The sequence below is a fragment of the Lissotriton vulgaris genome, unplaced genomic scaffold (assembly GCF_964263255.1).
Source record: "Lissotriton vulgaris unplaced genomic scaffold, aLisVul1.2 SCAFFOLD_1193, whole genome shotgun sequence".
NCBI lineage: Eukaryota > Metazoa > Chordata > Amphibia > Caudata > Salamandridae > Lissotriton > Lissotriton vulgaris.
In genome coordinates this window covers 624,995-652,939 of record NW_028249262.1, presented here as the reverse complement: position 1 = coordinate 652,939, position 27,945 = coordinate 624,995, and the positions used below count along the sequence as shown (strand labels likewise).

General features: G+C 45.0%; 1 protein-coding gene across 2 annotated transcripts in view; it reads right to left on the bottom strand.

The window, feature by feature from the left end:
• Positions 1-1,504: 1,504 nt before the first annotated feature.
• Positions 1,505-27,945, bottom strand: part of LOC147663639 (uncharacterized) — an 86,920-nt gene continuing 60,479 nt past the window's right edge. For both annotated transcript variants that reach the window (XM_086950314.1, XM_086950315.1), the window contains 4 exons: positions 8,190-8,297; positions 5,631-5,723; positions 5,232-5,330; positions 1,505-3,749 (listed from right to left, as the gene is read on the bottom strand). In XM_086950314.1, coding sequence (XP_086806440.1) covers positions 2,989-3,749; positions 5,232-5,330; positions 5,631-5,723; positions 8,190-8,297 — 1,061 coding nt within the window. In that variant the 3' untranslated portion in view covers positions 1,505-2,988. The remainder of the gene's footprint in view (positions 3,750-5,231; positions 5,331-5,630; positions 5,724-8,189; positions 8,298-27,945) is intronic.

The following is a 27,945-nucleotide window of genomic DNA, read 5'->3' as shown; positions in this document are numbered from 1 at the left end:
CCTCTTCAACCTCCCTCAATAAACTCTCCGGTCACCCCTCTCGATATGATGATGGTTCTTAGCGCTTGGACGCCCCCGGGCATCAACCGCGCTCTACAAATCGACATACAATACAATACAATACAATACAATACTTCTGTTCTTGGATTTTAATCACAACAAAATACACTGAACATAATCTTCCCAAAAGTTATTTACAAAAGTTTAAGCTATTGCCATTATAAATTACAATAACTTTTATTTAAGTATTAATTATTAAAAAAAATAAAAGCCATTGTTATTTGTAATATTAATACATCTAAGTCATGTAAATACAACACATATTGCATTACAAATGCTATAGGTGTCAGGTTTGCGAAAGTTAAAACTCTTGGCATAGTAAATGACAAAGCTATATTTTTCGCTATTTTCAAAACCAACACATAAATAAAAAATGTGTCATTTCCAATACCAATAGCTCAAACTTTCCTAATGCGAGACCTATTGCATTGCAAATGCTTGTTTAAGGGTAGGGAGTGGTCCCTGGAACCACTGCTTGCCCCTAAAAAATTATTTCCCCTTCATATGCAAAGGGGATGGGGTCCCCTGCGGATCCCTTCTCATTTGCGACTGCATTACCACCCTCTAGAAGAGGGTGGTAAATTGTGAGTGTTTTTGTACTTGGCTTGTGAGTCGCCATTAGGAAGAGAGTGTCTCTTCCTAATAGTGAGTCGCAAAACAATATTTTGCGAGTCCCAAATTATTTAAGAGTCGTAAAATAGTGTTAGTACATATGCCAGAGGAAAACTGCATGCGCAAACTGGTTGCAAACCGGTTTGCGCACGCAAGTTTTGGTCGTACATCTGGCCCTAAATCCTTTATGTCTTTACACCTAGCGGAATATAGTATATTAAAACTTTCAATGTTAGCCATTATTTCAGCAGTGTAGTATATACTGCAGAAGTAAGCATTGTGTTAATCAATTGGAAATATCAGGTCCGCTCTTTCCTCACTTTTACCTTTCGTATCATACTCCCATTATTCTCCAAGTTTTAACAGGGGATCTTATGAAACCCCATTAGCAACTTGTACAGTTTTGAAATCAAATTGGAGGTTCTCTTACCTTTGTATAACAGAACCTCAAGGGTGGGTGGTCTGGGGGTCTTGCCACCTCTGTCAGATATTCCTATGGTATATGTTGGACCTGCAAATACCAGTACAAATCATGTTTCTGGACCCCAGCCACCCGTACACCCTCCACTTCCCAAACACCGAATCCCCCAGTTTAGCTCCACCCTTCAATATTCTACCTTTCCATAAAGAGGATCTCTTCAGTGAATCCAAACCCAGCACCTCCATCAATGTCCGCAAGTTTCTGGGACCCACCAGAGTAGCCAGAGAGATTTTCCCGCAGTAAATATCTCTCTGAGACATTAAGGTGTGCCTGGCTCAGTCTATCCGCATTATTCGAACCCCAAAATGGACGGAGGGTATTGTCATGATGTAAACACAAGTGAAGTGCTTTTTATTATTTATGGATCCAGTCTTTTTATTAACATTATAAAAAGTCTTCGGACAAGAACACAGCTTCATGCCTACATCCACCGGCCGGCAAAGCGTATAGTATGCAGAATTACATAGCTGTATGCCTAAAACCCGGGGGACGGCAGCGTCATAGTGCTTTTTAATATTTAGATTGACTCGGCAGCCATATGGATGTGTGTATTTAGTTTTACACCTTGTATTGCACACTCCTCCCAAAGGAGGAGTGTGGTCTATGAAGCACAATCATCCTGCCGTGTATAAACTGGTCAGTGTGGAGATTTAATTGCCTTCCTTGGTAGCATGCTGCCTCATAAAAATGTCTACAATTCAGTTCCTCTTCCAAAGAATCTTTGAGGGAGCTTGCATTTGTTGCTATGCATACAGCACTAGCTTAAACACTGCCATTCTCCTAGTTCTGCGTTTAGAGAGGTTTCTGGGTGTCCTCTCTTCATTTTACTAGAACAAGTTCCAGGTTTTGGGAGACTGAACTGACCTCCTTCCTGCTTATTTGGGTGTGTGAACTAGTTCATCTCCAGTATCAGAGGAGGATTGCAAAAGAGGGGGCAAATAAGGCTTATATCTAATATGGGGCAGTTACTTTAAGTCAAGAATGTGTTCAAACCTTTACAATACCATTCATTTGGGAGCTAATCACGCAAAGGTTCCCAGGATGTCCCCGTCTTCTTCTGATATATTTGTGAAAGCATGCAGTAGCACACCTCTTGCATCCATCCATCAGTGACTCTAGCCCAGAGGAGAGAGGGGCACATCTGCTGTCAAGGTCCCCACTCCAGTCTTTTCACCCTTGAGATATGGCCATTCATACTTGAAAAGACATCTTAGTGGTCATATACAATTTAGACCTGTCGAGGGAACCCTACCCTAACTTAGATTTCCCTAGCTTTTGCTAGGGCCATTTGAACACCTCAAATGATTGTTCACGGTCCAGACAGAGGAGTCCCACACTTCTGTACTGCCACTCTCACCAGAGAAGCCATGACATTATGCAGCTTCCTTAATTTATCAATCATGGCCTAATCACTTATTAGACACACTCAGATTTATCAGTTTAGTAGCAATTTAAAAATACTATTCATGATTATTCCCTATCTGTATATTTCCTTTTTTGAGAATTACATTTATTTATCTTTTTCACATTTGGTGTTTCTGTTTTTCGTCTCCAAGTTGCATTGTATATTCTCTATTAGCAGTGACAAACGGAAAATTCATTCTTAAGCCCATGCAGGATAGCTCACTGTCCTTCATGCAGCAGATTACCAGATGCTTTGACTGGCGTACCAGATGCTGGCCTTCTATCGTCTCAGAGAGGGGGCTCCCCCAAAATGATTCCTTCCCTGTGTGAACCTCTGGTGTCTTTCCCATGCAGGTCTTGAGGAGACGCATGTTGTGTCCAATCCCGTTCTTTGAGGGTGTTCAGCTCAGATGTGGCAGCAGAAGCCTCACTCATCTCCTTTCTCCATGATGTGTTCTCTCATGTCGAGACAGATTGACTTTCTGACTGAAGCTTTTCTCACATTCAGTACACTTATAAGGCCTCTCTCCGGTGTGTGTTCTCTCGTGCAAAACAAGATGGTCATTTCGAATGAAGCTTTGCTCGCAATACGTGCACTGATAAGGCCTTTCTCCAGAATGTGTTCTGAGATGCATATTAAGGCTCGACTTCATACTGAAACTTTTCTCACACTGACTGCAGTGATACGGTCTCTCTCCTGTATGTGTCCTTTGATGTTGATGGAAAGCACTTCTTTTGGCAAAGGTCTTCTTACACAGAATGCACTGATAGAGCGTCTTTTCGGTATGTGTTTTCATGTGTCTTGTGAGCTCTCTATTCTGTCTGAAGCCTTTCTCACATTCAGTACATTCGTAACATATCCAGTTTGGCTTTTTATTTTGTTGATGTGCAAATACCAATGTATTGCTCACTGTACTCTCAGTTTCATCACATTTAGCAGGCATCCCAGTTTTGGGAATTCCTTGATCTAAACAAACATATGTTGGGTTGCTGAAGTCGCTTTTACACTGGCCATTTTGTTCTCTCTGAATCTCACAGGTCATTTCTGACCATGGATGGCTTCTAGAGGTTGCAGTCTTCTCCGAGTCCTGGGGGATATCTGCTTTCACCGATGATGCTTTCAATGGCATTGCTGTTTTGATGTAGTTTGAATAATGTCCTCCTGTATCTGCTCTGCTTAAGTCCACATTACCTGTTGAATAAAACAAATCAGACAATCAGCTTTGTTACATAGAAAATATAATATAAGGATATTAGGGTTAACAGTATATTCCACGAGCGTCCAAAGTAGGTCCATGTGGGCTGCATTCCTACTTACTTAATTCAAATAGTTAGAGATTAGCATGTCTGAAATATGCTACTAAAAAGGGGTGAATTTTTGACACTGATCTTTCAAATTATGCAACAGAGTAAACGCAAATAGGCTGAAAAACGTATGACCTAATGTATATTTGTAAAGTGCACATTCACTCTAAAGGGCATCATGGTGCTGAAATTTAAGATGTTTATTGTTACCAAACTCAATGGTGCTCTTTTCATCGACCTCTGAAGTAAGGGGCAGAGTGCAAAACAAAATCAATGATGGGATTAAAATTATCTCAAGGACCCAACAGCTTTATTCGGTGATACCCTTGGATAGGGTTGAAAGCTAAGAGGACTGGAGGTTCAGAGCAAATGTACCCCCATAGCGGTCACATGTTTCTAATTTTGTTTTGCACTCTGCCCCTCAGTCACCCATTTGCTTAAGGTTACTCCTCACTCTAAAACACCTCAGCTCCTCTCCACCTACCACTTTTCTTGGTAGAGAGTTGTAGCCCACATTTGGGACCTTGCGGGCCCGATGGGAGGAGGGAGCCCAATGAATAAGCAGGTCACTTTCGGGTGAGTGAGAGTTCTCGTCCTTATAAAGGATCACTTTCTTTCTTTTTCCAATACATAATTTTCGGTTCACAAGATACGTATTTGTTGTGAGTTCCAATTGTAGACAGGGAGTAGTACGTTCTCTTTTGGGAATGCCTCCCTTGGATCCCTAGTGTGTTTTTAAATACTAACTGCAGTGCCAGCCGCTGACAATAAAATAGAACCAAAGTAAAAAACAATGTCTGAGAGACAGCAGCAGACCACAAATACCTCATTCAGAAGATGCCACTTGGACTCATTCCATTAAGGAAATCCTTTGGGGCATAACCAAGTGGGAGGGGCAGATACAACCCTCCCTTTCTAAAACATGATTACAGTTATGACTTGTAAAACCAGGTTTAACAGGTCAGACCACAGCAAGGGCTGGACAGCCAGACATCTGTATTCTGAAAGGTTTGTTGCAAAAAATGAATAGAAGATATGAAAATAATCCCTTAAGAATTACCGTAAGCAGATATCACTGTTCTACAGTTCGCGAAATCCCACTTGGATCACAACTGTTCTTTTAAGGTCAAGGAAGAGCTCCCCATAGATGATGGTATGATGTTTCACTGAACTCCAAACAAGGAGGTGCCCAACAGCTGAACCCAGTCTCACCTATGTATAGATGTATTCTGGGCAGCCCTATAATTAAACTTATGTCCTCCATGACACAAGCTTCCTGCGGCCGGAGACACCGTATGTGTGTTCCCATGTGTGTGGAAAGGGGTCTTCTCATTACATGATTTTAAAACGTGAGAAACCGTGAACTCACCTACAGAACTGCTGCTGCCTTTCAATCTGTCAATGTTGTTATAGTCCAAGGAATCTGCCTCTTCCTCCTCTTTTATACAAAGTGAAACCACGTCAGGATCTGTCGTAGAAAATCATATGTATAATAGCACAACATACATGAATATGCATTGCACAAGAAAGGGAATTATATAAAAATGTCAATCAAATGTCATATATGGAGTAAATGGACTTCCTTCACTGTTGGAAGTAGTAGATCTCTTGCTCTCTCACTCCACAAAGGGGACCAACTCAAAAAGAAAGACTTCATAAACGGAGCCGCGTCAGGGGTATATGGCGTGCAGGTCAGGATTAGCTCACAGATTTGGAGTATCTCCCCCCACAGTCCCAAAGGAAGACATTAAAATCCCCTGGTACTTACCTTCGGAGGGGCCAGAGCTGCTTTTTCCAACCTCTGCATCAAGATGATCATTCAAAATCAACATTGGTTCTTCGACTTTCTTCACACAAACAACTGCATTTAAATATCGAAATTGTACAGAATAAGGTCAATTAACAACAGATAGGTGTATCGAAAGCATAACAGTGACACTTTTAATTATTTCATTATTAACATTTCGAATCAACAATTTTCTTCAGAAGAGGTAACCTAAGTTTTAAAGCAGTATCATCACATACATTTTCATATGTAAGAGAACTATAGAATATTTCTTGAGAAGCATCATAACGTATAGAGATAACTCAATACATTTCAGGATAAAGACACAGAGTGAGGGCTTGTGTAATTAGACCAAATACCACGCTGACAATTTAAATACGAACATAAATGGAGCCATTAATTAGCATGTCATGATCCCTTCTAATAAGACTGTGGGCCAGATGCATCAAGCATCCATTTTGCGATTCCTAAATAGCGATTTTTTGCGAATCGCTATTTAGAAAGCGCAAAATGGTATGTATGTACAAAATCGCTATTTTTTAGCGATTCCTTATTATTCATTATTTGCGAATTCGCAAATAAAGAATAATTTCCAATGCATTCCTACGGGCCAGGAGGCCCATAGGAATGATAGTGCAATAATTCTCCCTATGGGCATGTATGTGTGTCACATGCCACCCTCACAAATGCCAAAAAGGGCATTTTTAAAAGAAATCGCAAATTACCACCAAGTACAAGTTGGTGGTAATTTGCGATTTCTTAACACAAATTCGCAATTCCAAATAGTTACATACATATCATTTAAGGAATCGCAAAAATTGGGATTCCTTAAATGCTATGGTAAAATAAGGAATCGCATTTTTTTGCGATTCCTTAAATTGCGATTATTTGATACATAGCAAATCATGCTAAAAGGCCGTTTGCGAGTCGCAAAGGCCGAAATTCTGCGATTCTCGGCCTTTGCGAGTCGCAAAAGCCTTGATGCATCTGGCCCTGTGTCCCTAGAAAGTACCAGTGCTGTCCCAAAACAAAAGTAAAAATTATTGTTGTATTTCCAATTTGGACCTGTATAGGGTATCGGAAGCTGCAGTAATTCAAACTTTCCTTCACCAATGAAGCTGCAGTGAGCTTTCAAAGATGATGTTCTGAATTTATAGAGGAGTTAACCAATGTCAGTCATTGTGAAACTCTGGACAATTGTAAACCTATAAACTCTAGTAAAACCCAACTGAAAGGGTAAAAACCCTCCATTGAGCAAACAGATAAACAATGAATTGTCTACACTCGTCCAAAGCAGGATGACGGTGTATACAACTGAGGTGCTGGCCTTTTTAAAACAAAATGTCATTCAATGAAAAGTGAGGACAAGAAAATGTAATTTTAATTTCTTACTGAGGAGGTCAACATAGTCTGGCTATTTAAAGAAGGCAACACCAAGAAAGCATGGTCTCTGTTTTATTTTGCTTCTGATTAGCAAAAAGCTCAAGTTAAAGAGTCCTTGCTCACAAGTGAATATCCAAAGCAAACATCCCAAGCTTTCGTAATTCCATGAAAGGTGGAGTTGCAGGTACTTGTGGCACGCGTGTTGGCCCCATGTGCATGTAAGACTACTGAGAGGATGACGTCACACTGCCCACTTGTCCAATGAAAACAGTCACAGCTGACAGGTGGTCAGACATCATATGTGACTCTTTCTGCCACTCCTACCTCCTTCTCCCATGGAATATTTGTTCGGGGGAGTGGAGAGAGCCCATGTCTACAAACGTCGGAACACAATGGGATGTTGTTAAAAAGCCAGCACTGGCTGAAAGTGTTAGACCTGATAATGGGACCAGTTGTGAGTTCTGAACAACAGCAATCCCACCACCATCAGGCACACACGGAACGCAGAAGAATTTCAGGGGACCTACTGAAAGAAGCAACTTTCAAGAAAAAAAGAAAACAGGGGTACACATGACACTAGTGCAGCCCCTACACAATGTATACCATTTAGGAGGGTTTCTGTGAAGGACCTCGAAATGTACCACTTAGTGGATGCCTAATCATTATTTGCAGATAACAAAGGCATTAATTGTCCTCTACACCTGCTAGAGTCTCAAGACAAAGTGAGAGTATGAGAGACAAAGAGAGAGTGTGAAAGACCAAGTGAGAGTGTGAGAGACAAAGAGAGAGTGTGAGAGACCAAGTGAGAGTGTGAGAGACAAAGAGAGAGTGTGAGAGACCAAGTGAGAGTGTGAGAGACAAAGAGAGAGTGTGAGGGGCAAAGTGCATGTGAGAGCGCAACAGTGTGAAAGATTGGAAGATCCAAACACAACAGGTACAGCAATAATATATCTTGTTACATTTCAGTTTTAAAAGAAATACCCACTGTTGTGAAAGCAATGTGTTTCATTAACACTACGGTGGGGATATATAAATACTGATTTCGAAAAGACAGAACACTAGAATAACATCACTGGAATCCACATACTCCAGGGAACGCTAGACTGCGACAAGTGTTTCTGACGCTCTTTGAATCGGAATAGCAAGGGCATCACTTACCTTCATCACAAGCGCTGAAATAACCACTTCTTTCTCGGCCATGAAAGTTGCCCAAATACATCTGTGCCTCTTGGTTCACGGTGAATAATTCATCAAAGTTATTATTATCTGTTTTAAAAAGACATAAAAAGATATTTACTATCACATTACTTCACTTCATTTCTGTCTTTAGGACCAAATGTAATTGTATGCCTCTCATTATTTATGTATTTTGATTATCATGTAAAATTATTATTGTTCTTTGTTTTGATGGCATAGCTGAACCATTGTAGCATATATATTTCTAATATTACTCGAGCCCTCGCCATGTACAGTTTTCTGATCAATAATTGTATTACAAATGTTGCAGTGATATTATCAATGAAGTCATAGAAGATGCCATGACAGGTGTAATATGTGGGGTAATTTGCAGGGCATAGCGAGGGCGTGAGATATAGTTACCTTAGGGCACAAGTTATAGCTTCTTGACATAACTATAAAAGCTGAATCTCTATGGTTTTATATATGTAAAATCTGAACCTAACTATAACGTCTCTGTAACCTTTGCTTTTGCTTTTTTGTGAATTTCTGTTTTTTTAAATTCTACTTCCTAACTATAACGTCAGTGTATTTGTGCAGTTTAAAAAAATGTATGCTATTTCCTAACTATAACGTCCCAGTAACCTGTGTTTTTTTGTGAATTTCTAGGTTGTTAACATAAAGTAATATGTTATTACCATATGCTAATCTAACTGCCGCCACGCACGGCCTTCGGCCACCCCCCTCATGAAGTCATCCGCATGCTGCGCATGGCCAGGCCCTGTGGCCAACCCCTAAAAGGCAGCCAACCCGCAAGCCACCTCCCTGGGGACACCATACCCCGGGGTCTGGCAAAATATTTCAAGGGGAGGGGGACACGAGCATGAGTGGCTGTGTGGATCTTTGAGTGGGTGTATGAGTGGTTTTGTGGGTTTGTGAGTGGATGTGTGAGCGGCTGTATGAGTGTGTGAGGGGCTGCGTGGGTCTGCAAATGGGTGTGTGAGTGGCTTTGTCGGTCTGGAGTGGGCATGTGATTGAGTGGCTGTATGGGTGTGAGTGGGTATGTAAATGGTTGTGTGGGTGTGTGAGATTCTGTGTGGGTCTGAGTGGTTTTATTGGTTTTCAAAGTTAATTGGGACGTTGAGGAGGGTAAATGCCTGAAATCTCTACTGTCACTACCCAGCTCAGCAATGGTCCAGGCGATTAGATTAGAGCTGGGTATGACTTCATGGAGTGTACAGGCCCAAATAAATGTATTAAGGTTGTGGAGTCGATAGGACCCGGGGGGAGTGCAGAAGGTCTCCCTCTGGTGTAGGAAGAAGATAGAATCAAGTGATTTAAATTGGGCAAAGGAGATAAGAAGGAAATTGATTAAGGTTGCAGAGAACTTAAAGGCGATATTCTGCCAACAGTCACTTCATGCTGAATTTTCCAAGAAGGAGCTCAGGACTCAAGGCCTTGAGCTGTCCAGAATAATTGATCAAGGCTATTTGAGCAGGAAATCATCTGTTCAATTTTTGTTGACAGCTTGGCAAAATGAATCTTGCTACCCTTATGTGGATACCCTCCCGAATAAGTGGCTTAGATCTGAAGTTTTAAGAGTTAGGATAGGTATTAATCCTTGGCTGTCGAATCTGAGGGAGAAGGTTATTAGGCTCCACCCGGATGGGAATTGTAAATGTTCGCTAGGCATTAAGGGTGATATGCTGCATATTTTGGTAGATTGGATGGCGCTTATATCTCAGCGTAAATTGCGCTTGAGGCTTCTTTTTGTAAAATATGAAATAAGGTCTCGTGCGCAGGCGATTGACTTACTCACAAAAATGCCTAATCTAGAGATTGCTATCGCTATTGGAATATATATGAAGTCTGTAAAAAGCTCTTAGCAAAATACTGTAAAAGTTTTAGATTTATTTTGGATTTTATGATGATTATTTATGAATTTTAAATTAGTATGAATTAAATCTTCCTCCTTGGTGCCATACGGGTAGAATTTTAATGTGGAAGTACGTTTTTGTAACTACTTAGTGAACCTCAGTTTGTTTAGGACATCAAAAAGCATATCCTGGAACAAGAATGCTTTGATGAATATGTTGTTTCTTATCGCGTGGTACGGATTGTGTATTTATCTTTTGTTTTAATATTTTTATCGTGGGTATTGCAGTTTAAAGACTAAGGTCTAAATAAACATTGCTTTTGACTGACTGACTGACTGGTTTGTGAATGGCTGTATGGGTATGTGAATGGGTGTGTGAGTCGCTGTGTGGGTCTGTGAGTGGGTGTATTGGGTGTGTGTTTGTGTGGGTGTCTAAATGCTGTCCTGCCAAGTATCACACATCAGGCATGACTCTAACGCATGTGGTGATCCGCATCACCACACTGAAATGCATTGTCACGCATTTGCATAGTGTCTCAGCCTCAGTGAAGCGCTGCCTAAAGCTGTAATATCATGGAATTTGACAGCTGGCAGCCCCCGCCCGTGGCATGCGCGCGCTGCTCTTACCGGCTCGTAGCTTAGCTGAGGCTGCTGGCAGGCAGCTCACAATTACAATCGTGCATCATGTGTCCACCGGCGCAGTTCTCAAACAGCCTGACTTCATGGAGGTGTGCAATGCCTTCTACCATTACAGCCGGGGCAGGGAGCCTCTGGTGATGTCACATCCTGCTGCCAAAGGCGGAGAGTTTGTTTTGGAAGGAAGCAACATGGGACTGGTTATCGCCGGAGCCGGCACTGTAATTATGGCGCTCGCAGAACTGCCTTCTGCGTGTCCCGGCCGGGCCATCAAAAATCGCCTGCATGGAATTGAATTCAATTATAGGCTGAGCGCGCCTCTCACTCTGGTACAGTGCAAGCGAACGTCCAGTGTCGGCTCAGTGTACCATGAGGGTTCAGCAACTCAGCTGCTGAGTGCGGACTTAGTGTCTGTGTCGTGCCTGCACATTGATCCAGGCAATGAACGCAGCCCTCAAGCTGATGTGAAGCTGAGCACCTTATCATGACTGTGTGCCTCTGTACCACTGACTCTCTTTTAACACGTCTTCCCATTCCAATTCGGAGGCCCGTCTGTAGAGTTGCCGCTCTAGTGTTCGCGCTACGTCATGACGTAGCGTGAACGGCGGCCATTTTGGTTCGCACGCGAGAAGCGCAATTAGTCGGGTGCCGGAGCTGGTGGTATACACAGCTTGCTCGGCGCTCTCTGTGACTACACATATTGTTAAATAAATACACGGAAAGCATATACAGCGTCCTGTCTTCCTTGGGGTATAACCCCTTCACAACACCGTCCACTTCCGATGTCAAGCCTCCCGCTCTCTGCAAGGAAAGAACCCTGCGGCTGGGATCCTCATGGAGGAGCCCGGCCTCTGCTAGCTCTCTACTCTGACAGAACTACGGGATAATCAGCCGAGTCATCCCCTATAGAGACCCTTATCATACACAGAAGAGGGTGGGCGGGAGCACTGGGCAGCACACAGAAAGGGAGGCGCGAGCTAGAATATGCACTGAGGGAGAGGTCACAAACTGATTATTTTTTAGTTTAATCAATTCTTTTGAACTTTGTTATAGTAACATTTGTATTGTGTACATCGTGTTCAGATTAGAGATGCAAGTTGAAGTGTTCCACTTTGTTAAACTGAAGCCGCCTGCTTCCCTGTGGCAGATGAACCCTAAATGCCTCATGACATCATAAATCAACACATTTCATTCATTATTGACAAAGTGAAATGTGGGCTTCTGCACGAAAAAAATTCTAGGAACATTTTTATTGTCTTTTATAGTCACAAGCTTTTAAGGCAGTTATAACTATTGCAGACACCCTGCCTACACAACGTGCTTCACTTTGTTTCAAACACCGACACAACATGTTTCAGGTTCTTTTAACAATTTTGCCTGGGTATCTCCAAGATGAGGTACTACTGTCCGGAAAGGGTATAATATGTAAATAGAATTTTTTTTAAACATGCAGTCCTGCTTTATTTCTGCTTCAAAATAAACTTTTGTGTAGCAATCTGTTGCTTCTTTCCATAACGGTGAGTTAAGTACTTTGATTGGGAATGATGCAAACTTGCCCAGGAATCCAAGCTACATATTGAAAAGGTACTTTATTAAAAAATGTTAAAACAATTTAAAAATGCCCATACTCTCTTAGGATGACGCACTACCGAAATTAAGACCAATGCTCCTTCAGGAACTATTTTCTGCTATGCGCATATCTGCTAAGTATGTCCATGCCATGTGAGACTCCTGCGAGTTCTGCCTTTTTAGCTTACAACACATTGCATTCTGGGACTGGTGGTTTTACTTAAACCAGTGTAAGTATGTGCTTAAAATACCACCATAGAAAGTGTTGTAGCCCAAAAAAACAGAAATAGCCATGGTTTTTTCACATGACATGGGCTTATTTGGCTAAAAGAGACAAAGATCCTCATCCTTTGCCCCAGATAACAATAGCGTTTGTCCTGCTACATCAATACAAGCTTTAGTACTGATCTAGCAGCTGCCATATCAGTACTGCCCAACCATGCCATGCCGTGACTCTGCAGCAGCCGAAATCCGAGAGTCAGTTGACTGCTGAGATCCGTGTTGGGGCCTCTCATGCCCTGTAACAGACTCGGTCGGGGTCCAAAAATGGGTGTCATTTATGATATTTGTACGTCTCCCTCGTCTTCATGCTTGATTTTGCTTGCACGAAATTGTCACTCATAGCCATTGAAATGTCACTCATAATTACAATGAAATTATGAAAATGTCACACCTAGCAATCTGAAACCTTGGCAGCTGTGAGTGGGTCTGTAACTGGCTGTATAAGTGTGGGTGTGTGTGAGCGTCTGTGTGGGTCTGTGAGTGGATGTGTGAGTGGTTCTCTGGGTCTGTAAGTGGGTGTGTTAGTAGTTGTATGGGTGTGCGAATGGGTGTATGAGTGGTTTTCTGGGACTCTGAATGGGTGTGTGACTGGCTGTATGGCTATGTGAGTGGGTCTGTGAGTAGGTGTATATATTTTTATTTGGGGTCTGGATCCACTGTGGATTTACATGGGGGTCCGTGCCGTGTGCTGCGGTGGATCCAAGGATCCTCTCACGTGCAAAAAAAACTTTCCCCACAAAACTTTCCAACTTTTTGACTAGTTTGTACATGGAAAGTTTCAGAGTGATCTGACAAGCAGGGGCCAAGAAAAAAGGAGGTCCCAAAAAGCATTGTTTTCCATTTATTCTTTAATAAGAACTTTAGACCCAGCCCAAACCACTGATCGGATTTACACCAAATTTGACAGAAAGCTAGATTTTGGTCCAGAAAGAGAACTTTGTGTTGTGGTGCAAATCCATTCTGCAGTTTTGGAAAAATTGAGGTTTACAAAATGTGTATATGTCACGCCGTGCTGAGATCTGATTGCCTCTCACCAACACAACCAGGAAGTGGTGTCAGCCACAAAAAAAAAAATATGGGGCAGGGTAGAGATACCCTGACCCCTTAGGCCTGGAGAGGGTCCCCGCCTAGGGCCCAAAATGTTTTTTGTAAAACAATTTACTGCAAATTAGCAGAGGATCCACAAAAAAAAACATTTTTTTAAACCAAGCACAGGCTCCCGCACTTGTTTTATTAATCCCCAGGTTGGACCATGGCCCAGGAGAGCAACAGATGGGTTTTTGGGGGGTGAGCGGGGCACATGCTCTCCCTCCGTGCAGCTAATAAGGCCCTAGAAACTCCATCCCCCGGGCCGCCATTTTAATAAAGGGGAGGGGGCGTGTGGCCCCCTCCACAAGCCGAATAAGGCTCCAGAGACCCCGTATCCAGGGTTTGAGTCTTTACATATAGGGAAGGGCGTGCAGCCCCCGTCCTGGAGCCTACTTAGGCCCTTGGACTCGCCAACCTCAGACTCAAGCAACTGGTGAACACCCCCACCCACTACGCCAGCCACACGCTTGACCCAGTCTTCTCCTCCAGCAAATACATCTCCTTCGGCCACTCCACCGGATTTCATTGGACTGACCACAGCTGTGTCCACTTCAGCTTCAGAATAACTACGACCCACCACCACCCGCAACAGGTTCCTCGCAGGAGCTGGAACAAGATCACCGCCGACCAGCTCACCACCTCCCTCAGCCAGAACCCCCCGCCAGCACAACGGACCCCAACGAAGCAGCCCCCAACCTCACAGAGTGGATCACCAACTGCGCTGACAACCTCGCACCACTGAAGACCCCTCCCAGCAGACCCGGCAGCAAGAAAGCCTCTTGGTTCACCAACGAACTTAAGAACTTCAAGAAGAACTGCCGCACCCTCAAGAAAGCCTGGTGCATCGACCAGACCACAAACAACATGACTGCTCTCAAGCACGCCACCCGCAAACACCACCAGCTGATCCGCACCACCAAGAAGACAGCATTCAAAGAACGACTGAACAACAACGCCCACAACAGCAAGGAACTCTTCAGCATCGTCAAAGAGCTCTCCAACCCTAATGCCGGAAACAACAACATCACACCCTCGCAAGACCTCTGGGACTCACTAGCCTCGTTCTTTCACAGCAAAATCGCCGACATACACAACAGCTTCGGCGCACAGACCAAGCACCCAACCTCCGAACCAACACCCCCCACCACCACCCTCTGTGCCTGGACCCCGGTCAGCACCGAAGACACCACCCACACGATGAACACCATCCACTCCGGATCACATACCGACCCCTGCCCCCACCACATCTTCAACAAGGCCGACTCCATCATTGCACCCCAACTCCGGGACATCATCAACACCTCCTTCATCACCGCCACCTTCCCGGAGAGCTGGAAGCACGCCGAGCTCTGCGCCACCTGAAGAAACCAACAGCGGACCCCACCGACCTCAAGAACTTCCGCCCCATCTCGCTCCTCCCTTTTCCTGGCAAAGTCATCGAAAAGACCGTCAACCGACAGCTTGCTGCCTTCCTCGAGACAAACGGATCCCTCGACCACTCGCAGTCCGGCTTCCGAGCCAACCACAGCACCGAGACTGCCCTCATCGCAGCCACCGATGACATCAGATCCCTGCTCGACAACGGGGAAACAGCGGCCCTCATCCTCCTGGACCTCTCCGCAGCGTTCAACACTGTCTGCCACCGCACCCTAGTGCAGCGCCTCAGCAACATCGGAACCCAAGACAAGGCACTGGAGTGGATCACCTCGTTCCTCACCGGAAGAATCCAGAGAGTCCGCCTCCCCCCGTTCAGATCCAAGGCCACCAAAGTCATCTGCGGCGTACCACAAGGATCTTCACTCAGCCCCCTCGCAGCCATCGCACGCCAACACAACCTCAACATCATCTCCTACGCCGACGACACCCAGCTGATCCTCTCACTCACCAACGACCCCGCCACCTGCCAGAACCAGCCTACACGAAAGGATGAAAGGCATCGCCGAGTGGATGAAGAACAGCCGCCTGAAACTGAACTCAGACAAGACGGAAGTCCTCATCCTGAGATCATCGCCCTCCGCCTGGGACGACTCCTGGTGGCCCCCTACCCTGGGCACCACTCCCAAGCCAAAGGACCACGCACGTAACCTGGGCTTCATCCTGGACTCCTCCCTCTCGATGACCAGGCAAGTCAACGCCGTCTCATCATCGTGCTTCAACACCCTGCGCATGCTCCGAAAGATCTTCCGGTGGATCCCCACCGAAACCAGGAAGACGGTCACCCAGGCACTCGTCACCAGCCGACTGGACTATGGAAACATCCTCTACACCGGAACCACAGCCAAACTTCAGAAAAGACTCCAACGCATCCAGAACGCCTCCGCACGACTCATCCTGGACATACCCCGACACAGCCACATCTCCGGACACCTGAGAAACCTGCACTGGCTCCCCGTCAGCAAGAGGATCACGTTCAGACTCCTCACCCACGCACACAAGGCTCTCCACGACCTGGTGCCCAAGTACCTCAACAACCGCCTGACCTAATACACTCCCACCCGCCAGCTACGATCAACCAGCCTCGCCCTCGCCGCCGTTCCAATCATCCGCAGAGCCACCACGGGAGGAAGATCCTTCTCCTACCTGGCAGCCAAGACATGGAACTCCCTCCCCATCCACCTCCGGCTAACCCAGGACCATCTCTCTTTCAGGAAGCAACTCAAGACCTGGCCTTTTGAGCAGTAACGGATCCCACTCCCCCAGCGCCTTGAGACCCCTTCGGGTGAGTAGCGCGCTATACAAATGTCATGATTGATTGATTGATTGGGACTTCAACCCCCGAAGTCAATATGTATAAAAAAGGGGAAGTGGCCGGTTAGCCCACCTCGCTGAGCCTTTAATACCCCTGGGGAGATCACCCCCGGTACACAGCAGTTTTCCCATCCACACCGGCAGTAAACATGTGATTGCTCTTGTCTGGCGAGAGCATTTTTAAATCTCCAGCCAAAAGGGAGAAAACACAAAATCTGCTCTCAGAAGGCGAGGGCTTTAAAAATGCTCCAACTAGCTGGCAGCAGACTTGAGTTCTGTTTCCCTGCCTGCACTGATGCTGATGATTAAAAGGTGCTGGACCCTGGAGGGTTGGGGCCCCTGGGGCAGAAAACAGCCGTGGGTGGGAGGCTGCGTGCCTCCCTCCCCCTGTAGAATATGGCCAGACCCCAGGAGATGGGGTCCTCGAGGCTGAAATCAGCCTGGGGAGGGGGGCCTGTGTGTCCCCCTCCTCTATATATTCAAGGGCCCCGGGAATGGGTCCCTTGGCCGAAACCACCCAGGGATAGGCTGCATTCGGCCCAGGGAGGAGGGCTGCATGCCTCCCTCCCCATTAAATGTAGTGCCGGAACCTGGGGAATGGGGTTTCTGGGGCCAAATGCGGCCCTGTGTGGGCTGGGGCCTGGGTTGGCTCCCTTTAGGGGATTGGCAACAGGCCAGACCTTATCGGCAATGCCCTGCTGCACACAGCCAAAGGGCGTGCATGGCGTGGGGTTGAGTGCCTGCGGGGATTGGCGGACAGTGGGCAGGAAAACAGCGGAATGCTTCGCTTCCACAAAGCGGGAGCATTTCTCGGCTTACACTAGCTGGAAGCGGAGTATTTGCTGTAGCTTGGCTGGAGCGGTTAAAGCTCCCGCCAAGCCACAGCACAATACTATGTCCCGGGGGTGGGCACTCCGGCACATACCAGTAGCTGGCCCTGGGGGGTGGCCGTTATTGGCTTCAGGAAGGGGGGGTTTCTTTGAAGTGGATGGGCCGGCCCAGAGAGGTGTTTGGCCCTGTGTCGCTTATGGCCCGGGAGGGAGCCACAAGTCCCCCTTCCACTTTTAATCTGTCCCTGGTGGGGTCCATCTGGGACCCCCCAAGAGGCGTAGGGGATCAGGGTATTCCTACTGTGCCCCCTTCTCTTTTTTTAAAGTTGTTTGTGGGACTTGGCTAAAAACTGAGTCTTAAGATGGCTGCCTAACACTTCCTGGTTTGGTGTTGGCAGCCAATCAGATTTAAGCATGGGCAGTCGGATCCTCGGAGAATCTGCATCCATATATACACAAATGTGGATTTTCCTTAATATTTCCAAAACTATTGAACGGATTTACACCAAATCATAAAAAGGCACTTCCCTGGGCCAATATCTACCCTTCTGGCAAGTGTGGTGTAATTCTGAAGAATAAGATCACAATAAAGGTCACAAAGAGGCAAACAAAATGTGAGAAACAAGCAGAAAGAGGCAGAATAAAGATCAGAAATGAGCAGCAAGAGGCAGAATAAAGGTGAGAAACAAGCAGAAAGAGGCAGAATAAGAAACATAAACAAGCAGAAAGAGGAAGAATAAAGGTCAGCAACAAGCAGAAAGCTAAATAAAAATGAGAAATGAGCAGCAAGAGGTAGAATAGAGGTCAGACACGAGTAGAAAGAGGCAGAATAGAGGTCAGACACGAGTAGAAGGAGGCAGAATAGAGGTCAGAAACTAGCAAAATAAAGGTCGGAAATGAGCAGCAAGATGCAAAATAGAGGTCAGAAACAAGAGAAAAAGGCAGAACGAAGGTCAGAAACGAGCACCTAGAGAGAGAACATAGGTCAGAAACGAGCCGCAAGAAGCAGAATAAAGGTCAGAAATTAGCAGAAAGAGGGAAATGAAAGGACAGAAACAAGCAGCAGGAGGCAAGATCGGAAACAAGCAGAAGAAGGCAGAATAAATGTCCAAAATTAGCAGAAAGAGGCAGAATAAAGGTCCGAAACAAGCAGCAGGAGGCAGAAGAAAGGTCAGAAACTAGCAGAAAGAGGCAGAATGAAGGTCATAGACTAGCAGAAAGAGGAAAAATAAAGGTTAGAAACGAGCAGGAAGAGGCAGACTAAAGGTCAGAAACTAGCAGAAAGAGTCAAAATTAAGGTCAGAAACTATATTGCTAAGAATTGCTGAGACTTTGTTGGAGGCCCCACCCCCTTTCACAACCACGCTGCACAGTGGCCTCCTGGGGTCCTACTGGTTGGGGGATGAACTCCCCTTGGCAGCTGAAGGCCGTTGGGTGTAAAAAAAACCCTGTTGTTGTGATAAGTAAGTCCCCCACAGCAGGATTGCTGGGACGGCTTTGGAGGCCCGTCCCCTTTCTCAACCACTCTCCACAGGGGCCTCCTGGCGTACTACTGGTTGGAAGATGAAGTCTCCTTATCTGTTGAGGGTCATTGGGGGCCAGCAATCCCTATTGTTGTTGTAACTAAGTCCCCCACAGCCGAATTCCAGAGACCTCATCAAAGGCCAGTACCTTTCTCAACCACTCTGCAAAGGGGCCTCCTGGTGCACTACTGGTTAAGGGATGAACACCCCTTGGCAGCTGAAGGCCGTTGGGTGTAAAAAAAACCCTGTTGTTGTGATAAGTAAGTCCCCCACAGCAGGATTGCTGGGACGGCTTTGGAGGCCCGTCCCCTTTCTCAACCACTCTGCACAGGGGCCTCCTGGCGTACTACTGGTTGGAAGATGAAGTCTCCTTATCTGTTGAGGGTCATTGGGGGCCAGCAATCCCTATTGTTGTTGTAACTAAGTCCCCCACAGCCGAATTCCAGAGACCTCAACAAAGGCCAGGGCCTTTCTCAACCACTCTGCAAAGGGACCTCCTGGTGCACTACTGGTTGAGGGATGAACACCCCTTGGCTGCTGAGGATTGTTTGGCTACTGGTAAACGCTTGTCAAGTCTTGCCGCGCTCTCCGCATGTTCGACATGGTGTGACAAACACGCCAACAGAAGTAAAAATTCTGCTCCGTTGCAGAGTTTATCGGTAACTCCGCAATCTCCGCGGAACACAGAGTTGCCTAATTCCGCAAACTTCACAAGCAGAGACAAATTTTACACCCAGGCCTAGAAAAAAACCAAAGGTTATAGGGACGTTATAGTTAGGAAATAGAATTTAAAAAACCTTAGAAATTCACTGAAAAAAACAAATATTAGAGGGACGTGAAAGTAAGGAAATAGAATTTTAGAAAACGTCGAAATTCACTGAAAAAAGCAAAGGTTACAGAGACGTTATAATTAGGCTCAGGTTTCACTCATAAAAAAATCTGTGAAATTCAGCAGTTAGAATTACCTGAGCTTAACTATAATTTATGCCCCCAAAATGCAGTGCTTATGACCTCACATATTAGAGCACTCCATACATGGTCAGTGACTTCACTGATGGCATCATCCATAGAAGCACTCACACACCTACTCACACCCCATGCAACCTTTCATACCGCGCTCATAAACCCACACAACCAGTCAAATACCCATTCATAGACCCATACAAGTACTCATACAACCACTCACTCATCCAAAGAGCCACTTATACACCCACGCACTCATACAGGCACTCACACAACCACTGACTCACCCATAAATCTACTCATACAACCAGCCACTTAACCATACAGACACTCACAGTCACACACCAACGTATTCACCTATACATCCACATCATCTACTCACTAACTCAAACAGCCTCTCAACAAAAGCACTCACTCACCGATACCAGCACACACACAGTCCCTTACACAGCCATTTACATACCAATTCACACATCCATACAAGCACTCACACATCCTCTCACTCACCCATACATCTGTTCACACAGACACTTACTTTACAATACAGCCACTCACACACCAACTCCCTTAACCAAACAGTTACGCAATCACCTATACAGCCACTTACACAGCAAATCGCTCACCGATACAGTCATTCAGACACAACACTTGTGTTGGGAATAAAGCGTTTACATAGTAGAGATAGCTGGAACGTTAATTTACAGAGGGTGCAGGGTCCTGCAGACCTCAGAAGATCCACAATTTATTTACAACTTGGTTTTGACCAGCCACGGAAGCTGGATACCATGGGCTGGCCACAACATCAGAGGAAAATGTTGCAGCTGTCATTAAAAGACGTGGAGACTTGGTCCCCACATCCTGAAAGTTAATGAAAACGGCACAAAATGGGGCAGGGTGAAAACACTCTGACACCCAAGCCTATGCAGCCAAAAGGGCGGTGAGGAAGCAAACCCTGCTGCGCACATTGGAAGGCCTTGCTTAGTGGGGGTTAGACACCCCACCCCAGCTCTGCATGGCCGAAGGCATTTGGAGGGTGGGATGTACTACCCCTCACTTGAACATGGCCAAAGGCTCTGCACAGAAAGGGTCAGACATTCCGTGAGGTGGGGTGCGGGCTTGGCCTCATCCCCCCCACTATACACGAGGGTTCAGATGCCCCACCCCTGTTTCACTAGGCCAAAGTCCGTGCCCAGTGGGGGCCAGATGTATATAGAGGGCAGGGCACAATTTCTGTCCAGAGGCCAGGCCCTGCACCCCATCCCCAGTGTCAACAACCAAAGGCCTTGCCCAGCAGGGTATAGACACACCCAGAGGGCAGAGCATCTTCAAGAGAGGCTTGTGCCTCACGCCACAGTAGCCGGCCGAATCCTTTTTCTTCTCAAGGTTCCTTTCTCTGTCACTCATCTAAGGAAGCATCTTTCGAGCTATGGTCTCCTGATTATTCCTGCCTTTCTTTATCTCTTCTCATGTGTCTGAGATTTTGCCTTCTTGTGCGATTTTCCATATCCTCCAATCAAGTTTCCAGACTGGTAATTAGTTCTGCATGTAAGTGGGTTAGGGGTTCGGTTCGTGTTGCTCCTTCCTCACCTCAACTAATCTTTGCTTTAGTTCCTCAATTTCCTGCGTCACCCCACCTAATTTGCTAGATACTTCTAACAAAGAGTTCTGTAATTTAATATTGTTCTCTCTTAACTGCAGGAAGTATTGTTGCCCTTCTTGCCGTTGGTCCATTAGAATCTTCAAAATTAAATCAATAGAAGACGCAGAGTGATCTAGACCCAATGTTTCCTAAGAAGCGGGTGGCTCATTAGCAGACATAGAGGATGAAATAGGATCAGTAGCCGTGAAAGTGACAGGGGCAGCGGCAGTGACAGTAGTAATGGCAGTGATAGGATGTGGGGGCATATCAGAACATATAGTGGTTGTGTCCCCCGTTCTGTCCCCATCCAGGGCCGCCATCTTGATTCTACCCAGCCCGTCTCAAGGTGATAAAGAGTGGCCATGTATATTTCTTCACGGATCCTAAAGAAGCTGAGCAAGCACTAGCTAAATTTAGTTCTTGAGCTAGATGTTGGATATCTGTTAATCATATATATATTTCTGATTATGCACACTATATGATCTGATCTGATACTGTTTTGTCTCTCTCTCCATATGGGAAAAATTATCATTTTTTTGTTAAGGGTATTCGGTCAAAGCCTCCTGGCTGCTACTCTTCAATGCTGCCACTCCAACGGCAGCAGGGTATAGAGGGGTGTTCTCCCCACAGGGACTAGATGGTGGGTGGGCTGAGCTTGGGGTGAGGGGTGAGGGGGTAAGTAGGGGGGAAAATCTTATTGCAAGAGGTAGAGGTATTCAACAGAAACAAAGCAAATCATTTCATTTTAGGAGTTTAATAATACAGAGAAAGGCTAGTCATGTACATTTCAAAATATGTCTTCGCTTGGATGTTTAGTTTGGAATGTAGCTGGTCTCAACAACAAGCATAAGAGGAGACTTGTTCAGGAAGAGCTTAACATGTATAAACCACTATGGCTATGATTTCTGAAACACATATTGGGTTTCAAGATAAAAAACTTCTCGGACAATTGGGTTACGAACTTATTGTTTGTAGTACTTTGGGAGCATCGATCAGGGCGGTGGCAATATTGAAGCAGAAGCATTTAATGATTGAAATTATCAGAACAGCTGCTGATCCGAGAGGGAGATGGGCGATTGCTCAAGCACAATTTGAATACTGTAAATATGTATTTTGTGTGGTTTATGGTCCTAATATTGATGAACCAACAATTTATGATCGGCTGAATATCGAGCTGCTAGACTGGGAGGGAAAATGACTGATTATGGGCGACTTCAATTGTGTCATGAACTATGACATAGATTCTACCAGGCAAGGTGCTTCACCACGGATGCGCAAAGTTAGAGCTTCTGTATTGGAACTAAGTCGTCTGCATAATCTGAAGGATCTCTGGCGTACCATACATTCTAATATAGCAGGATTTACTTATTATTCAGCACCCCACCAATTATGATCCCGGATAGATATGATATGGGCCACAGATCGAATCTTGGAAAGTTGTAGTATAGAGTTGTGTCCGAGAGAAACATCTGATCACAATCCTATACTGTTGGAATTTAATATTTCTACTATGAGGCAAGGAGCTCGGCAATTCACATTTCCTAGACACCTTTTTACAGATTCAATATTTATCTCACAACTTAAAGGACATATTACTGAATTTATAGAAATTAACAAGAACTCTGCGACAGCAATATTTGTATGGGATGCTTGTAAGGCTAGCATCAGGGGCTTTGCCCAACAATATGTCCTAAAAAAGAATTCTGAGTGTCGGAATGAGACAAAAATTATGACTTCAATATTCTATCTGTGGAACAACAGTTGGCAGCGGCCCTCGTGCAAAGCTAACCAAATATCGAGGAGTTAAGAATCGAATTAGTGAAATTACAATCAGATACTAAAAAGATGCTAAGGGAGAAATACAGTGTGAAACTTCATAAGTACCATTTGTCACAGTATGAAAGTGGGGATAGAATTGGGAAAGTGTTAGCTTATAAGGTTGCAGATAAGAAAGCTAGAACTACTATTAAAGCAATTAAGGGCTTAGATACGGTCATCTATAATCAGCCAGAGCAGATACTAGATCAATTCGCTAAATACTATCGGAAGCTATACACTCCTGAGAACTACCCCACCAATGATAATGATAATATACTATTATATCTTAGTAGCAACCTGAACAATCAACAAGATAACGAAGGTGTTAGACAATTGGGCTCTAAGATTACAGCTACTGAAATAAAATCTGCAATCGCCTCTCTTCGCTCGGGTAAGGCAGCTGGGGAAGACTTACTTCCTATCGAACTATACAAGACCTGCATTCAAGAATTACTTCCTCTTTTTGGGCTAGTAATAGATTCAATTGGAGAAACTGGGTAGGCCCCTTCGTCCTGGAAAACTGCTAAAATTTAATTTTTTCTAAAAAAAAAAAAGCCTGCGGATGATTGTGGGTCAGATAGACCAATTTGATTGATTAACGCTGATGCCAAGGCTTTTGCTAAAATTTTGGCAAATCGGTATGCCCTAACTAGTCAACACTCAACATCATGGATTTGTCATGGGGAGAGATACTACTGCCCATATCAACATGGCTATTACAGCCTTTGATGTAGCGTCAACTGAACTCACCCCACTCGGAATGGTTATGCTAGATGCTGAAAAAGCATTTGACTGAGTGGGGTGGGACTATTTATGGGCAGTTCTTAAGGCCTTTGGCATTCAGGGGCAATATCTTGGATGGATTCAGTCACTGTACGATCATCCGATGGCTAAGATAAGTTATGCAGGAATGAATTCTTCCAATTTTCCGATAGAGAGGGGAACAAGGCAAGGGTGCCCTTTGTCTCCCTTGTTGTTCGTCCTCTCTATGGAACCATTTTTAAACTCACTCCTTATTCAAGTTGATATTATCCCTTTTCTACATGCTGGGAATAGCTTAAAAATAACTGCATACACAGATGATATCGCAATATTCATCACTGATGTAGTTAAGGCCATCCCAGGGATAACAGAGGAAGCAAAAAGATTTGGGGATGTTTCAGGCTATAAATTGAATATAAATAAAACTCAGGTCATTCTCAATTATAAACCTGCGGTTCTGGTACAAGGTATGTGCCCAAATGCTACTTATTTGGGAGTAATAATAGCGGCAAATATTGATGAAATAATAGCATTGAATTATGACTCATTATTGAAGGAAGTAACTATCACTAAAAAGCTGGCATAAGATACCACTTAGCCTGGTTGGACGCATTAATTTAATTAAAATGAAAATTGTGCCTACATTTCTATACTTATCTAGATCAATTCCATTACGACTCAATAATCTGTTTTTTAAAAAATTGGATGGAATTTGCAGTAGTTTCATATGGGGATACAAAAAAGCTCGCAGATCAATTCAGCTACTGAATCTCCCAATTGAAATGAAATGAAATGAAAAGCAGTTTTATATAGCGCAACAGTTGCCCTGAGGCGTCCAGGCGCTAAAACTAGAACAGTGTCTTCCAGAAAACAGTCCAGGAAGGATCCGAATTAATTAAACAAGAAGGTCTTGAGCTGTTTGCGGAAACTTGACAGATTGGAATTGCTTCTCAGATGACATGGAAGAGTGTTCCACAGTTTGGACGCGTTGTAGGCAAAAGAGCGTCCTCCTGATCTGGCTCTGTAGATCCTGGGGACTTTTGCCAAAAAGGCATTTGAGGAACGAAGTGACTTATTAGGCTGGTAGGGGAGGATGAGGGCATGATTAATTTCTGGGCCTGTCTTCCAAAAGGCTTGGTGGGCAATGCAGAGAGTTTTAAACTTTATTCTATCCCTGACGGGAAGCCAGTGTAGGGTCCTTAGGCCATGCCTTATTGAGGTTCTGCGTGGAAGTCCCAGCAGAGTGCGGGCTGCACAATTTTGTGTTCGCTGCAACTTTTGTAGGCTGTACTCCGGAGCCCCGAGGTACAGTGAGTTGCTGAAGTCAAGGCGAGATTGAATTAATCCTTGGATCACTATCTGCCTGGCCTCAAAGGGAAGAAGAGGAAGGATTTTTTTAATCGACCTAAGGAGGCCAAAGCAGACCGCCGAGACCTTGGTTGCCTGAGTATTAAAAGTCAACGATTTGTCCAACCACACTCCCAGACTTTTTATATTATCTCTGGGAGTGGGAGGAGCGCCCATGCTCAGAGGCCATAACAGCTCCAAGGTGGTGGGGGCTGCGGGACCTAGGAGCATGAGCTCCGTTTTATCATCGTTGAGTTTCAGGCAGGACATGGTCATCCAGCTCTTGACCTCCTCCAAGCATGTCGCTAGGTTGGTTTGTGGTTGGCAGTTGTTCCCTTGCACAAGGGAGACCACTAGCTGGGTGTCATCCGCATAGGTAATGATGTTAATACCATGCGGACGAACAATCCCAGCCAGCGGCCTCATATATGCATTAAAAAGTGTAGGGCTCAACGAGGAGCCCTGCGGCACCCCACATCCCAGTGGTCTGCTGGAGGAGGTGGCCGAACCTTCAAACACCTGAAAGGTACGATCGCTCAAAAAGGACCTGAACCAATCCAGGGCTTCTCCAGAAATTCCCAGATTGAAGAGGCGATTTAAGAGAATTTTGTGGTTTACCGTGTCAAAGGCGGCACTCAGATCGAGGAGGATCACTGCCACTGATCCTCCCCGATCCATAATCCGCCTTGCCTCCTCGGTCACTGCCAACAGGGCAGTCTCCGTCCCATGTTTAGGGCGGAAGCCCGTCTGAGAGATGTCAAGCAGGTGGTTGTGTTCAAGAAACTCAGTTAAAAGGATGTTAACATGTTTCTCGAGAATCTTGGCAAACCAGGGAAGCAGTGATATTGGACGGTAATTGCTCAAATTGCCTGGATCCAGAGTGGGTTTTTTTAGGAGTGCTCGCACCATGGCATGTTTCCAAGCCAATGGCACTAGCCCTGTCTTTATGGAAGAGTTCAAAAGCTCCAAGAGTGTCGGAAGGATGATGTTATCAACTTGGATCAGTGCACTGGGAGGGGCAGAGTCCAGTGGGGAGCCGGATTTTACTTGATGCATCAGGAGCCCAAGTGAGTCTAAATTCATAGGGGTGATATTCACCAGATGGTTCTGGGGAAGATTTTCTGGTTTTATGCCAGGATCTGATTTAGAAGAGGGAGATTCAATTGCCGGATCTGGGAAAGAAAGATAGATGGTATTTACTTTGTGGAAGAAGAAGTCGACTAGTTCATTGCAGCGGGATGTTGGATTGTGATTGTCTGTCGGTGGAGGTGGAATCGTTGTCAAAGTTTTTAGTATCCCATATATTTCCTTTGGTTTGGATTTTGCCATCATAATTTTGCCATTGTAAAAGGCAGCTTGGGAAGCTTTGATTTCAGACTTGTACTTCCTGATGGCTTCTCTGTAAATGGATTTATCTGCTTCATTAAAGGTCATGCGCCATCTCCTTTCCAATCTCTTACAGACACGTTTCCCCTCCCTGAGCTCCTCCGAATACCAAGGAGCAGTTTTTTTCTGTCTTTTTGGGCCCGGTGTGCGAAGGGGTAAAACAGTATCCAGAGAGTTTGTAATCCATTCCTCGACTAGATTGCTATTGACAGAGGGATCAGTGACAAGAGTGGGTCTGGTAGTGTTGAGGATATTGGACCAATTGTCTGTGTGTAATTTAGGCCAGTTGCGTGCTTGGCAAGGAGCGGGGGTGGAGGTGGGGGCATTGTGAGTGGCCCAGCTAAATGGGACCAGGAAGTGATCTGTCCAGGGGAGGTGATTAATTGTGCCTACCTTAAGACGTTCACAGTTACTAAATATAGGGTCCAAAAGATGTCCCTTATCGTGTGTGGGCTGAAAAACACGTTGCTCTAGTTGCATTGCGGCTAGGCTTGCTGTGATTTCTGAGGCGGTGGTGTCTAAAATGTTATCGAAATGAACATTAAGATCTCCAAGCAGCGTAAAATTTGAAGGGGCAATGACCAATTCTGCCACTACAGTGGGAAGTGCTGACTGGAAGGTTCTACACGACCCTGGAGGGCGGTAAATAAGGATACCAGTAAAACTATCATTGGGGGAGAATTTGATAGTGAAAGATAGACTTTCACAGTCAGAGATAGACTCCGGAGAGTAACGACATGTGTAGATGTCCTTGAATATAATGGCGACGCCGCCACCTTTACCCTTAGGACGGTCCAAGCGAGCAATTTGATAGCCTTGTGTAAGGGCTTGAACCACGTCCGAATCGGAATCTTGGGTCAACCATGTTTCGGTCATGAACATTGCATCAGGGGTGAGTTCGTCCAACAGTAGAGCTATTTCCACGCTGTGTATATTGAAAAAGGAGGCTTAACTTTCCCCGATTTTAGACTATATAGCTCGTTATTTTTCCATCAGTTTATGTTAGGACCGGACTGTAAACAATTTCTGGTTCGAGCCCATGATCCAAATTACTTTAAACGAGTCAAGTTCAAGACTGCTAGACATATAACGAAAATCTGGAATCAAATTATTATTTTTGGTAAGATTTCTTTTTTTAATGCAGAATTACAACTGTGGGGGAATCCAGGACTGCCTGTAATTTTCTTAGATGGTACAGGGATTTCATGGGCAAGGTGCAGTATTAAAACTTTGGGGGACCGCTATGGCTCTGACGGATTACTAGGATTTA